General features: G+C 47.9%; 1 protein-coding gene across 6 annotated transcripts in view; it reads right to left on the minus strand.

Annotated features, from left to right (window-relative positions):
• Window positions 1-14,836, minus strand: part of LOC110500614 (peroxisome proliferator-activated receptor gamma coactivator 1-alpha) — a 59,326-nt gene that overhangs the window by 16,439 nt on the left and 28,051 nt on the right. Inside the window, exons 3-7 of one of the 6 annotated variants that reach the window (XM_090213318.1) lie at window positions 13,342-13,533; window positions 11,736-11,858; window positions 10,479-10,806; window positions 5,970-6,015; window positions 4,522-4,595 (exon numbers count right to left, since the gene is read on the minus strand). In XM_090213318.1, the coding sequence (XP_090069444.1) occupies window positions 4,522-4,595; window positions 5,970-6,015; window positions 10,479-10,806; window positions 11,736-11,858; window positions 13,342-13,533 (763 nt within the window). Of the gene's footprint in view, window positions 1-4,521; window positions 4,596-5,969; window positions 6,016-9,497; window positions 10,807-11,735; window positions 11,859-13,341; window positions 13,537-14,836 lie in introns of all 6 variants that reach the window. The other 5 variants (XM_090213316.1, XM_090213317.1, XM_090213315.1 and 2 more) reach the window with 5 other exon arrangements.

The raw sequence follows: 14,836 nt of genomic DNA on the forward strand, positions 1-14,836 counted from the left end.
AGAGAGAGAGAGAGACATAAAAATTCAGTTGCGGGGCCATTTCCTGAGTTTGGGCTCTCTAATCCAACCATCTTATCATCTAGACTTATCTGGATTTTACGGTAAAGCCGAACCGCAAACCCCCATCCCTCTTTAACAGTCAGACGTGGTACACCGATAGCGACACAGAGACTTGATGCAGTATTTCAGAGAGATAGAGATGAGAAAGAGGGCTATATTTATCATTACGCCAATGAAATGAGCTATGAAAAGGGAGGGCCGGTGTGGTGCCTGAGGAACTTCTGTTTCGCCAATGAAACGCCATCTGTGCAAAACAATGCGCACTAGGGTCATAAACTAGGAGCCATTAGTGCCGGGGTGAAATAAATCAGAATTAGATAAATATGCGCCTCTCAGTCAAACCGGCTTGGGATGGATGCTCGGCAGACACAAACACCAATCATACAGCGAATAGAGTTATTTTTTTCTCTCTCTTTTTTTCTGTAATCTGTTTCTTTCCGGACTGTAAATTGCGAAGAGACCTCAGAGCAAACGACTCTGACGCCAACTCAGGGCTTAAAGAGTTGATCCGGTGGTAAGCCATGCAAATAGCAACACATAGACCCAACCCCGGTGTCATGAGATACTGTAATTAAAGACAACACAGTAAATCTATTAGCAAAAGGAGATTAGTCCTTCCAGTCAAATCCATGGGCTCTCTCAGTAGTGGGGTTGTCTAAGGTTTACCTTGTGATGGAGGTGGGACAGGGCCATAGTAAAATGATCCTCGTGTAAATACAGTTTGCAGTATCAAATTCTGAATAGAAGATAATTACAATTACTTTTCCTACTACTACTACTACTCCTCCTACTACTACTACTCCTACTACTACTCCTACTACTACTCCTACTACTGATAATGTAGAAAACAACGCTATGTGTCATTCTTGAATTGCGGTGGCATTTGGGGATTTATGAAAATGTTTACCTTCTTGTTTTTAAATTTTGATTTAAATGTATTTGGGTACATCTTCCCCTTCTAAATCACTAATATGGCAGCTTAATGACTTTAAATACCGTTACACTCTGAGAGAAAAAAAAGGTGATCTAGAAACTAGAAAGATCTAGAAAATAAAATGGTTCTTCGGCTGTCCTCATAGGAGAACCCTTTGAAGAACCCTTTTTGGTTCCGGGTAGAAGAACCCTTTTGGTTCCAGGTAGAACCATTTTGGGTTCCAGAAGAACCTTTTCCACAGAATGATCTACATGGAACCCCAAAAAGGTTCTACCTGAAACCAAAACGGGGTCTCCTATGAGGACAACCGAAGAACCCTTTCCGAACCCTTTTTCGTAGGATAACATTGTACCACCAGGAAGAGTAGTAACACCAACGATGGTGACACCAATGAGACATTTTAGGTTATTGTGGATTTTCTTAAATGGAGGCCCCATATTTGTATTTATTAAAGATCCCCATTAGTTCCTGCCGAGGCTGCAGCTACTCATCCTGTGGTCCAGCAAAATGAAGGCGCTTATACAATTTAAAAAACATTACAATACATTCACAACAGATTTCACAACACACTAAATGTGTGCCCTCAAGCCCCTACTCCACTACCACATAGCTACAGTACAAAATCCATGTGTACGTATAGTGCGTATGTTATCGTGTGTGTGTATGCACGTGTCTGTGCCTACGTTTGTGTTGCTTCACAGTTCCCGCTGTTCCATAAGCGTGCTTCAATTTTACCGCTTGCTTCAGTTACTTGATGCGTAGGTATTTAATTTTCATTTATTTGAGTAGGGACAGATGCAATAATACTGACACATTGCAATGTACAACAGTAAGATGAATTGCATCATAACACTATCTTTGTAATGAGAGGTGTTCAAGGTGGTAACACCAAATGACATAAAACTGAGGGGCAGACATTATCCTAGTACAAAAAAAAGGTATTTTAATAGCCTTTGTTTTTATTGATCTATACAATATATTACATCTTTTTTTTTCTTCTTCACTTTCTAGCATTCAAAATAATAGATACATATCTCTAAATCCCCAAAACATGTCAGTACAACTCTACACATTACTACTGGGACAAAGCCAATTTTCTTACCCTAAGTACATTAAACAATACCTAACCAAAGACTTGCAGTATAAAGGACATTATGTGGTATCATAGTTCAATATCAACAAAAACATGTATGATGTGTTAACTATTTCTCATGTAAAGTGCAAATGCCACTGCAGTTCAAGAACGACCCCCATGTCATGGAAAAGTTTACAACTGAAATGCTAACCTACTACTGTACTACATAAATACGTACAAGTGTCTCTCCTTAAAGATGCACTATGCAGAAATAGCTCCACCGTGGTTGAAAAAATGTATTCTTATAGTTCCCCTAATAACAGTTGATGTGACACACCAGGCGGTCATAGTGTAGAGAATCATTGTACCATTCTAAACCGCTGTGAAATATGCTTTACAAAATAAAAAAATGTTGTGTTTGAAGCTGGTACACAAAACCAAAAGTAAAAGAGGCAAAAATGAAACTTAAAAATGGGAAGCATAAAATAGCACGCATAGAGAATATCTATCGCTTCTTAGACTTGTTTCAAAGGGAATGAAAGATCTATAACTCACATTTCTATGTGGATTTGGTCGGGCCGCCCAAAAAGTTACATTTTGTAGCTTTAAACTTGCCACGGAAAATTCCATGTCCGATTGAAGCACTGACCTACTTCCACCTGAGGGATGACCTTCCTCCTTTGGCTTACCTCCACCTGGTTATCAATTAAAGAAGCCTAATCTCCAGATCTACTGGAACGGGTCTGCTGAGGACACATTAACTCAAGGGATCACAAAGATTTCATTCCCCCTGTTTCTCCATATCTGGCGTTCCTGAGTCGCCTACCACACGGGACTAGACTAATCCTTAAACGTAAAGGGGCTCAGTATCCGTTACCATTGTCCTCTAATGGCTTTTCCCCTAATATCTAATCCCAAATCCCAAAGGGCAGTGGAGTCAGAGTTTGGCTTTATTAACTATGGCAGAAGCAGGAACACAGGGAGACGAGGAGAATGGGACTGGATTTAACCCTGAGGTCAGAAGCAGTAAAAAAAGAAAGAAATATTAACCGTGTTTGATTGCTCCAAAGCTCTTCATTCCCTATGGGTGTCCCCTCTAACCTCGGATGCTTATGTACACACAGGATTAAATGGCAAGCGGAGCATGGTCAACTGGAGGAGCCCCCTTGGGACTTTGGTGTCCCACAAATCTACCCCCTCCCGACTCTAAAGAGATTCCAGATCATTCCTTCCCATTGGGCCTTGTTCCCAAACAAAACACCACCTGGAGTCTAGGAGGCGAGTCAGGTGTGTTACGTCGAGGGCTATTTCTTTTATCCGTTAGCAAATGAATACCAAAAAGGCCCATTGACGCGTCACATTGTGAGGGAGAAGAAAAGGGCCGCCATTTTGCTTTTATTGACCTGGGATGATTCATCTCAGGGCAGGAGTGGGGGGGTTGGGAGGGAGGACACTGAAATAATTACCTGCATAATTCACACAGAGAGAGAGAGAGAGAGAGAGAGAGAGGGAGAGAGAGGGAGAGAGGAGAACTGCTGAAGCCTGGTGTTTTAGATTTGCCTGACATTCACTTCATCTGGCTTTTAATTACCTTTTGCCTATAGCTTCTCACCGACGTACTTAATGAATAAGTGTATAATATACAGGGATAATGACAATAATAATTTTAAAATCCCCCTGCGTTGACCCCATTTGGAAAATTGCATCCTTCCCATAAATACAGACCCTTAAAATGGGAGAATACCTTACATGTCTCGAATCAAATTACCAGACTGTCTGAGGGAAAAAAAGAGACACAGATAATATCGGTCAAACCGAATTATGTGGCAGAACCAATTAAAACAATAATAATGCCACATCAGTTTGTCGGTGATGCGTTGGTTAAGTGAGCATTGCAGTCAAAGAGCATTAAGATCCCGGCATATGAGAGAGAGAGAGAGAGAGGGAGAGGGAGAGAGAGAGAGAGAGAGAGAGAGAGAGGGAGAGAGAGAGAGAGAGAGAGAGAGAGAGAGAGGGAGAGAGAGAGAGGGAGAGAGAGAGAGAGAGAGAAAGAGAGAGGGAGAGAGAGAGAGAGGGAGAGAGGGAGAGAGGGAGAGAGGGAGAGAGGGAGAGAGAGAGAGAGAGTGGCAGCATATTAACTCTTCACAGAGAAGAGGGGGGGGATCTGTCTAATAAACCCAAAGGAGATTGGATCTGTTAATCAACAGTGAGGCATATAAAACATGTCACCCTGTGTCCTAGTCCTTCACCTTGAACTCTGAACTTTTATGGAACTATCAAGATGGTGTGAAAAGCCCCGTGGGTAGTGACTGGAATGTAACCCCTAACTGGCTTAGTAAGAGAGCTGGGGTTTACCATTATGCCGGTACAAAGCAAGGTGAGCTACTCTGTGATTTGTGTGAACATTTGCATCTAGCCCTTCCTCATAAATTCACTGGAAACACATTCTTACCTGGGGTTCCAGAGATCTCCACACTCAATGTGCGTTCAATGGTTTTGTTCTCAAACGGGGATCCCTTGTGGTCACTGAAAGACAAAAGAGATTGAACACACCGTTTTACTTCACATGGGAAAATGTGACATCAATAAAGGCCGTTGTGATCTTAGAAATGGAAATGAGAGTTAACAAAATGCCTCATGTTGGTGCACATTTTTTGTCTTTTCGATTTACAGTAAATACACAAAAGTATGAGGACACCCCTTCAAATTAGTGGATCCGACTATTTCAGCCACACCTGTTACCGACAGGTGTATAAAATCAAGCCCATAGCCATGCAATCTCCATAAATAACATAGGCAGTAGAATGGCCTTACCGAAGAGCTCAGTGTCTTTCAACGTAGGCACCGTCATAAGATGCCACCTCAGATCGTAACATTTCTGCCCTGCTTGAGCTGCCCCGGTCAACTGTAAGTGCTGTTATTGTAAAGTGGAAATGTCAAGGAGCAACAACAGCTCAGCCGCGAGGTGGTAGGCCACACAAGCTCACAGAACGAGACTGCAGAGTGCTGAAGCGCGTAACGCATAAAAATGGTCTGTCCTCGGTTGCAACACTCACTACAGAGTTCCAAACTGCCTCTGAAAGCTCACGTCAGCACAAGAACTGTTCGTCGGGAGCTTCATTAAATGGGTTTCCATAGCCGAGCAAGCCTAAGACCACCTTGCGCAATGCCAAGCATTGGCTGGAGTGGTGTAAAGCTCGCCACCATTGGACTCTGGAGCAGTGGAAAAGCATTCTCTGGAGTGATCACGCTTCACCATCTGGCAGTCCGATGTACGAATCTGGGTTTGTCGGATTCCAGGAGAACACTACTGGCCACAATGCAACAATGCCAACTGTAAAGTTTGGTGGAGGAGAAATAATGGTCTGGGGCTGTTTTTCATGGTTTGGGCGAGGCCCCTTAGTTCCAGTGAAGGGAAATGTTAACGCTACAGCATACAATGACACTAGACAATTCTGTGTTTCCAACTTCTTGGCAACAGTTTGGGGAAGGCCCTTTCCTGTTCCAGCATGACAATTACCCCGTGCACAAAGCGAGGTCCATACAGAAAGGGTTTGTTGAAGAAATTGACCTCAAGCCCATCGAACACCTTTGGGATGATTGGATGCCGACTGAGAGCCAGGCCTAATCGCCCAACATCAGTGCCCGACCTCACTAATGTTCTTGTGGGTGAATGGAAGCAAGTCCCCGCAGAAATGTTACAGCATCTAGTGAAAAGCCTTCCCAGAAGAGTGGAGGCTGTTATAGCAGCAAAGGGGGGACCAATTCCATATTAATGCACATGATTTTGTAATGAGATGTTCGACAAGCAGGTGTCCACATACTTTTGGTCATGTAGTGTATCTTTGTTGTTTTCTTTCGTGTGCTCTATGTAGAATGTTGAAAAACTCTTGCACTTACTTTGGAGACTCTGGGGTCAAAGGAAGTGGCAAGGTGGTTGGTTTGGCTGCAGAACACAAAGGAACATGGGTAATTATTTAACTAGATAGATAACAAGTTGAGGCAAAAGAGATCAAGTCCACGTCTGCAAATCAATCTCAGATTGGCACATTAACAGAAGGCAGCATTCCAAAACCCAACCCAGTACGGTTAGCATAATGCTCTCTTGCTATTGATTTACAAGAGCAAAAAACCAACATCTGTAATTTTTGTTCACTGTTGACTTCGTGAGGATGAAGTGATGGAATTGGCAAGTGTACAGAGTACAGAGTTTGACACAGATATCCCACTCAATAAAAACAAACTAAAGAGGCGACGGCACAAACATCACACTGGGAGGTGGTGGTCGTAGTGGTTAATGGGAGGTGGTGGTGGTCGTAGTGGTTAATGGGAGGTAGTGGTGGTCGTAGTGGTTAATGGGAGGTGGTGGTCGTAGTGGTTAATGGAAGGTAGTGGTGGTCGTAGTGGTTAATGGGAGGTGGTGGTCGTAGTGGTTAATGGGAGGTGGTGGTCGTAGTGGTTAATGGGAGGTGGTGGTCGTAGTGGTTAATGGGAGGTGGTGGTCGTAGTGGTTAATGGGAGGTGGTGGTCGTAGTGGTTAATGGGAGGTGGTGGTCGTAGTGGTTAATGGGAGGTGGTGGTGGTCGTAGTGGTTAATGGGAGGTGGTGGTCATAGTGATTAATGGGAGGTGGTGGTCATAGTGGTTAATGGGAGGTAGTGGTGGTCGTAGTGGTTAATGGGAGGTGGTGGTCGTAGTGGTTAATGGGAGGTGGTGGTCGTAGTGGTTAATGGGAGGTGGTGGTCGTAGTGGTTAATGGGAGGTGGTGGTCGTAGTGGTTAATGGGAGGTACTGGTGGTCGTAGTGGTTAATGGGAGGTGGTGGTCGTAGTGGTTAATGGGAGGTGGTGGTCGTAGTGGTTAATGGGAGGTAGTGGTGGTCGTAGTGGTTAATGGGAGATAGTGGTGGTCGTAGTGGTTAATGGGAGGTGGTGGTCGTAGTGGTTAATGGGAGGTGGTGGTCGTAGTGGTTAATGGGAGGTAGTGGTGGTCGTAGTGGTTAATGGGAGGTAGTGGTGGTCGTACTGGTTAATGGGAGGTGGTGGTCGTAGTGGTTAATGGGAGGTGGTGGTCGTAGTGGTTAATGGGAGGTGGTGGTCGTAGTGGTTAATGGGAGGTGGTGGTCGTAGTGGTTAATGGGAGGTGGTGGTCGTAGTGGTTAATGGGAGGTGGTGGTCGTAGTGGTTAATGGGAGGTAGTGGTGGTCGTAGTGGTTAATGGGAGGTAGTGGTGGTCGTAGTGGTTAATGGGAGGTGGTGGAGGTCGTAGTGGTTAATGGGAGGTAGTGGTGGTCGTAGTGGTTAATGGGAGGTGGTGGTCGTAGTGGTTAATGGGAGGTGGTGGTCGTAGTGGTTAATGGGAGGTAGTGGTGGTCGTAGTGGTTAATGGGAGGTAGTGGTCGTAGTGGTTAATGGGAGGTAGTGGTGGTCGTAGTGGTTAATGGGAGGTAGTGGTGGTCGTAGTGGTTAATGGGAGGTGGTGGTCGTAGTGGTTAATGGGAGGTGGTGGTCGTAGTGGTTAATGGGAGGTGGTGGTCGTAGTGGTTAATGGGAGGTAGTGGTGGTCGTAGTGGTTAATGGGAGGTAGTGGTGGTCGTAGTGGTTAATGGGAGGTGGTGGTCGTAGTGGTTAATGGGAGGTGGTGGTGGTCGTAGTGGTTAATGGGAGGTGGTGGTCGTAGTGGTTAATGGGAGGTAGTGGTGGTCGTAGTGGTTAATGTGAGGTAGTGGTGGTCGTAGTGGTTAATGTGAGGTAGTGGTGGTCGTAGTGGTTAATGGGAGGTAGTGGTGGTCGTAGTGGTTAATGGGAGGTGGTGGTCGTAGTGGTTAATGGGAAGTGGTGGTCGTAGTGGTTAATGGGAGGTGGTGGTCATAGTGGTTAATGGGAGGTAGAGGTGGTCGTAGTGGTTAATGGGAGGTAGTGGTGGTCGTAGAGGTTAATGGGAGGTGGTGGTCGTAGTGGTTAATGGGAGGTGGTGGTCATAGTGGTTAATGGGAGGTGGTGGTCGTAGTGGTTAATGGGAGGTGGTGGTCGTAGTGGTTAATGGGAGTTAGTGGTGGTCGTAGTGGTTAATGGGAGGTGGTGGTCGTAGTGGTTAATGGGAGGTGGTGGTCGTAGTGGTTAATGGGAGGTGGTGGTCGTAGTGGTTAATGGGAGGTAGTGGTGGTCGTAGTGGTTAATGGGAGGTCGTGGTCGTAGTGGCTAATGGGAGGTGGTGGTCGTAGTGGTTAATGGGAGGTGGTGGTCGTAGTGGTTAATGGAAGGTAGTGGTGGTCGTAGTGGTTAATGGGAGGTGGTGGTCGTAGTGGTTAATGGGAGGTGGTGGTCGTAGTGGTTAATGGGAGGTGGTGGTCGTAGTGGTTAATGGGAGGTGGTGGTCGTAGTGGTTAATGGGAGGTGGTGGTCGTAGTGGCTAATGGGAGGTGGTGGTTGTAGTGGCTAATGGGAGGTGGTGGTCGTAGTGGCTAATGGGAGGTGGTGGTTGTAGTGGCTAATGGGAGGTGGTGGTCGTAGTGGCTAATGGGAGGTAGTGGTGGTCGTAGTGGCTAATGGGAGGTAGTGGTGGTCGTAGTGGCTAATGGGAGGTGGTGGTGGCTAATGGGATGTGGTGGTGGTGGTAGCGGCTAATGGGAGGTGGTGGTGGTGGTAGTGGCTAATGGGAGGTGGTGGTCGTAGTGGCTAATGGGAGGTGGTGGTGGCTAATGGGATGTGGTGGTGGTGGTAGCGGCTAATGAGAGGTGGTGGTGGTGGTAGTGGCTAATGAGAGGTGGTGGTAGTGGCTAATGGGAGGTGGTGGTGGTAGGGGCTAATGGGGGTGGTGGTGGTGGCGGCTAATGGGAGGTGGTGGTGGTAGGGGCTAATGGGAGGTGGTGGTGGTGGCTAATGGGAGGTGGTGGTGGTAGCAGCCAATTGGGAGGTGGTGGTGGTAACGGCTAATGGGAGGTGGTGGTGGTAGTGGCTATGAAGTAATTGTTGCATGCATTTGGAACCAAAAGCAGAGGAAGAAAGGAGAGTCAAGGAATCTTGTGCAGTTGCCTGAGGCTCTGGCTGTCTCCAAATGCAGTTAAAGAGTGTCGCTCAGTCAGACAATTAAGTCATTAGGGCAGAGCTCTGCCCAGAGTAACTAGGTAGACATTCAGCACCTCCGCTTGATCCAGCCAGATAGTGGTTGATTTAACAAATGCCATGCTGAATCAAAACATAACAGGCTACTACCCCTCTCCCACCTCCCTGTTAAGTCAATGTTGAGGCAAGGGTCTGTACCAATTCTAAAGAATGCCTTTTGGAATAGATGGTGCACCAAGCAATTTATTTTTTGTACTCAGAGTGATAGCGTCGAATTAGCATTGGGGTTAGTGTGTAGTCAAACTGGGAAGTGGTTAAAGCAGGAGAGGGAGAAGAGAGAGAGGGCAGGGATGCAGCGATGATTACCTAACAACAGGAGGCTCTGGTCCTCGGGGTGCCTGCAGACTGCCTGCATGTGTAGGTGCTGCTGTGTGACGGAGGGAGTGGGGTCTGGATTTCTAGAATCTGGGAAGAATGGGCTTGGCAGGCCCCATGAGAGCGCCATGGGGCTGCCTATGGCATCATCATCGCGAACATCCTCCCCGAAACAGTCAGCCTGCTCCACTAGGCCAACCTCTAGCCAGCCCAGCCCCAGCCCCAAATCTAGCCCCTGGTCTGGCTGGCTAACCCAGCTGCCTAGGCCTAAGCTCTCGGCCAACAGGGGGTCCGAATCAGGCTCCTTGGCCTGTCTGAGACCCCATCTGCAGGGATCGATATTGACAGTCCCTCTGTGCTCCTTCTCCTCCACCTCAATAGCCTGGCTGGGACACTGATCCCTCTCCAGGACTCCAGAGCTCATTCTTGAAGAACGGCTCTTGCAAGGCTGAGGGGTAGTAGTGGGCGGGAGCAAGTGGGCCTGATAGCGGGCGGGCCTCTGCTTGGAGGTCAGCAGCTGGCTAAGCAACGGATGCCCTGGCTCCTCCTCTCTTTTCTTAACGGTCACTGCAATGTGCCTAGGCGCCGCCCCACCACGGTCATGCCTGCCCCAGCACTCAATTGCCTGAGTGGCAGCGCCCGCCTTATGGCAACGCCCACAGCTGCCTGTCTGACCCGTCTCTCTAGGAGGGAGAGAATAAGAATGCATGTACCTAATGAACCTAGCGGCTGCCAGGCGCCCCGCGTCCACCGCAGGCTGCAGACCTGGCGGCCTTCCTTCTTCACTGGACGGCCTGCGCTCCAGTTTGGGGCGGGCATGGGCGCTGTCGTTCCTACGTGCCTGGGGGACAGGAGCGGGTGCCGCCGCGGGTTCGGACTGTCCCTCAGTGCCACCAGCCCCATGAGCGCAGCGACGCCACTTCCCAGCCCCCACACCAGCCACACTACACTCGCCAGCAGCCCGGCTCTCACCTCGCTGGTGATGTGGCTGCTGCTGCTGCTGCTGTGACACGACAGACGACGAGGACGACTTCTTCTTGGAGGCGATCGAGGAGGAGGAGGAGAGGGAGGAGAAGGAAGTGGTGGAGGACGGTGAGGAGGAGGAGGACGAGGCGCCCAGCAGGCCGCCCTTGTCTTTGCCGCCGCCCCCCCAGGCGCTCTTGGCTTCGCTGGCTTTGGTCTGGAGGAGGATGTCGTCGGTGGCGGTCAAGTACTTGAGCAGCTCGGTGCACGGGCGCCTCACTAGACGGCTCTGCTGCGGACAGCCCCCCCTCGGCTTGCTGTTCCAGGAGATCTCCGTCTGCAGGGGGGTGTAGAAAGACAAAAGAAAGAGAAAGAAAAAGAGAGGAAGAAAGAGAGTGGAAGAGAGAGAGTGAGGCTCAGCATAGTGGGTCGCCCAACTGTCTGGGAGGCGGTGGTGGGAGCGCCGCCCGCCCATCATCTTAATTGCGTGGCCCCCGAGCGCCACCGCAGCAGCGCTGTCCTCAGGGAGCCTTCCAAGCACCGTGCTCCAGAAATGGATGTCAAAAGTACGGTTTAAAAATAGACTTTTCAGAGATGTGTAAGCTGTGTGTATGCACTGTTTACCAGACAACAATGCTCCCAACGCATTCCAAATGCAGTTTTTTAAACACTGAGGGACGTATATTCAGGCGTATATTCATACGTTTTTCCAAACAAGGAAGAGTAAACAAACGCATTATTTATGTGCCATCGTACTAAATAAAAATCTAATCTTCAGGCGCATTCATCATGTTCCAATGAAATGCTGCAAGTAGCAAAATACTGGAACCACCTACTTCATTTAATTGGCATTCCTGTGCCCATTATACTTAAACCCAGTGAAATACTAGATTATCTCAAAAGAAACCCATTCGCTCTACAGAACAGTAACAGTAAGAACGGGTAACAACATCAAGACTGTATGACTAGATATTTAAATCTAGATCTAGCAGCATCAATCTTACCGCTTGTCAACGTTTGATTTTCCACAGACACCGTTACAAGGGAGGGGGGGATAAGTGCTTTAGCTAATGAGACAACAGTCCTGAAACAGGCAATCAGGCTGTTTTCATTACGAGATGGCCCCCAGGAGGGTACAGTGGAACAGAAGTTTAACATCTTCCAAGGCCAAAAAAATACAAGAAGAACTGAGACGGTGAACAAACATGGAAGGGCCCACGGAAGCGATGCATTTGAAGTGAACCAATGGCGCGACTGGGTAGATACCTTGACAACAGCAGGTGGTGGTCTGATCCGGTGGTTGCTGGCTGCATGGTTTTGTGCCTTGTCACCTATGTATTGATTATAGCTGAGCTGGGAGTTCGCGGGCGCCAGAAGGAGCTTCTTCAGCTGCAAAAGACCCAAACAGAACAGGGAGGAAAGGGGAGGAAGAGGAATGAATGGAGAAAAAAGGGGTGAGCAGAGTTAGAGTTTACCCAAACGCTGCCTCTGAAATGTCATCATTTCACTCAGTTAAACAATCCGAGAGAGATGGTCAATGCTTTTGTAAATGTGTGACTGAGGATGTTTGATTCATCTCAGTGTACAGAAACAGTATGAAGACAAACACATTGCCGCCTATCAATAGAGGCCTTTCACCTTGTTGTTTACAGTGCTAAAATGACAAGTCAAAGAGGTAACCTGTCTTTCACCTCGTTGTTTACAGTGCTAAAAGGACAAGTCAAAGAGGTAACCTGTCTTCCACCTTGTTGTTTACAGTGCTAAAAGGACAAGTCAAAGAGGTAACCTGTCTTACACCTCGTTGTTTACAGTGCTAAAAGGACAAGGCAAAGAGGTAACCTGTCTTTCACCTCGTTGTTTACAGTGCTAAAAGGACAAGGCAAAGAGGTAACCTGTCTTTCACCTCGTTGTTTACAATGCTAAAAGGACAAGTCAAAGAGGTAACCTGTCTTTCACCTCGTTGTTTACAGTGCTAAAAGGACAAGTCAAAGAGGTAACCTGTCTTCCACCTCGTTGTTTACAGTGCTAAAAGGACAAGTCAAAGAGGTAACCTGTCTTCCACCTCGTTGTTTACAGTGCTAAAAGGACAAGGCAAAGAGGTAACCTGTCTTTCACCTCGTTGTTTACCGCTCCTAAAAGGACAAGGCAAAGAGGTAACCTGTCTTTCACCTCGTTGTTTACAGTGCTAAAAGGACAAGGCAAAGAGGTAACCTGTCTTTCACCTCGTTGTTTCCAGTGCTAAAAGGACAAGTCAAAGAGGTAACCTGTCTTTCCATGGCAGGTGTTTTGGGATATTGACACAATGTGCTTTACTAGTGTGATTCACAGAACAATGAGGAGGGGTGGCATTAAATACATGGACTATGACTCACCAAAATAAACAACATTCCAGGTAAAAACCCCCTCAGGAAAGGCCTGATCGAATAAATGATGCCACTGTCATTATATGAGGTGAGATGGATTTCATTTTTCATCCCTAGCTTGATTTCAAGGCCCGTGGCATAATGTCGACCATTACAGACCCACCGCAGTGCATGTTTCATTACATTGGTGCTGCTCGTACGCTACAATGTAATTAGCACCTCACAGCTAACACTGAGCCATTCGATTTCCTCTTTCATCCAGGCATCTGCATCATGGTCAGCTCAGCACACAGACATGTATGGGGGGCTGCAAGGCACACAGACGCTTTTGGTCACTGGCCTGCTTCGCTCGCAGTTCCTTATCTGGTGTCGGCGGTGGCCCCAGGAAAGGGGCTGGAGCGAAGGGGGTGTGCTGGGGGATGAGGGTTTGTGGTCGTGGATGGTGGGGAATTGGGTGGTGGTTGTGGTGGAGGTAGGGATAAAAGAGAGGTCGTGGAACAGAGTCTTACCAGGGAGGGTTCCTCTGGTTCGGGGGTGCGCGGCGAGCCGTCAGGGGTGGAGGGACAGCTCTGGTCACTGGCATTGGTCACGTCCCCATCTGCCAGGGCCTCGAACGAAGGCAATCCGTCCTCGTCCACTGGGATGCTGTCCAGGGTTTCTGTAAGCACTGCCAGCAAGTTGGCCTCATTTTCCTCATCTATCTTCTTGGGAGGGGAAGAGAGAGAGAGAGAGAGAGAGAGAGAGAGAGAGAGAGAGAGAGAGAGAGAGAGAGAGAGAGAAAGAGAAAGGGAGGGAGAGAGAGAGATGGAAAGAGAGAGCGGGAGTGAAAGAGAGAGCGGGAGGGAGGGAGGGAGAAATAGGACATTTTAGTTTGGAGAAGTTGCTTTAGCAATACGTCTTTTCTTTGCAGATGGGGTTGGGAGGGCGAGTGTTTACACGCTTCTATTGTTCATAGAGTAGGCCAGTTTTGCAGCAGAGCGGCTCTTTTCAGCAGTCCTATCTTTTTAAAAACAACTCTCTCTGTTCGCATGAGAGTCAGCCCTGTCACTCATATTTTAAGCATGCAGCTTACTGGACCAAAATAATATCTCCCCCAAGAAATCCATTAACAAGGCTGACACACAGCAAAGTGTCTAGGGGGGAGGGAAGTTGAGTCGCCTCAATCCCCCAACTCTCCCCTCAGAAAAGGGAACGATCGACTTGTCGACAAGATGTTTGCAAGACATCCTCCGATAAGGCGAATTACCGCCTGCTAATGCTAAATGAATCTGATATTTTTAAGTGTCAGGAAAAGACAACTGACCTTCGTCGAGGAGCATGTGCGGGGGGAGGGGATGTTGTGAGTTTGCTGCAGCTGTTTCCCACTTAAAGGGGTGACATAATGAGAGAGGGAGCAAATGAGACAGAGAGGGAGCGATGTGGGCTGCCTAGCATCGACAGGGGAGTTGAGAGAGACAGAGGATTATGGAGGGGGGAGACAACAGGCACTGGAAGTTCCAGGACCAAAACCCAGGGGAACCGGGAAAAAGTTAAACAGCGAGTCGCCAATAAGAATAAGAACAAATCCTTTTATACCACATGGCAGGATTAACATTGCTTGCCGATAGCGTGCAGTGATCATCGCGCCAAAGGGGAACCATCCCTAAAGATAGCGCTGCTTGCCTGCTCATGCTTGGCTCCCACATGCAGACAATTACTCCAGGCCGCTTGCTCCCATTCAACCCCTCTGAGTTTCCTAGGATTCCACACCGCCGTGGATAGCTCTAGATAGTGGACATGTCATCCCCCCCCCCCCTCCCTTTTCTTGCTTAGATGACACAGATAGCCTCAGCATTTGTGTTAGCCATCTGACCGGGAGGAGAATGTGAATCCAATGCTCTTTCATACGATATTCATCCTCTAACAACATAAAAGTGACATATTTCCCAGAGATAACAAAACGGTGACTGGGGCCACGCCAGCACTGGCAGTAAATGGTTTGCAGGAAATTGCTCTCGATGAGGT

Source organism: Oncorhynchus mykiss, chromosome 21, assembly GCF_057628025.1.
Source record: "Oncorhynchus mykiss isolate SJ-2025 chromosome 21, ASM5762802v1, whole genome shotgun sequence".
NCBI classification, from domain to species: domain Eukaryota; kingdom Metazoa; phylum Chordata; class Actinopteri; order Salmoniformes; family Salmonidae; genus Oncorhynchus; species Oncorhynchus mykiss.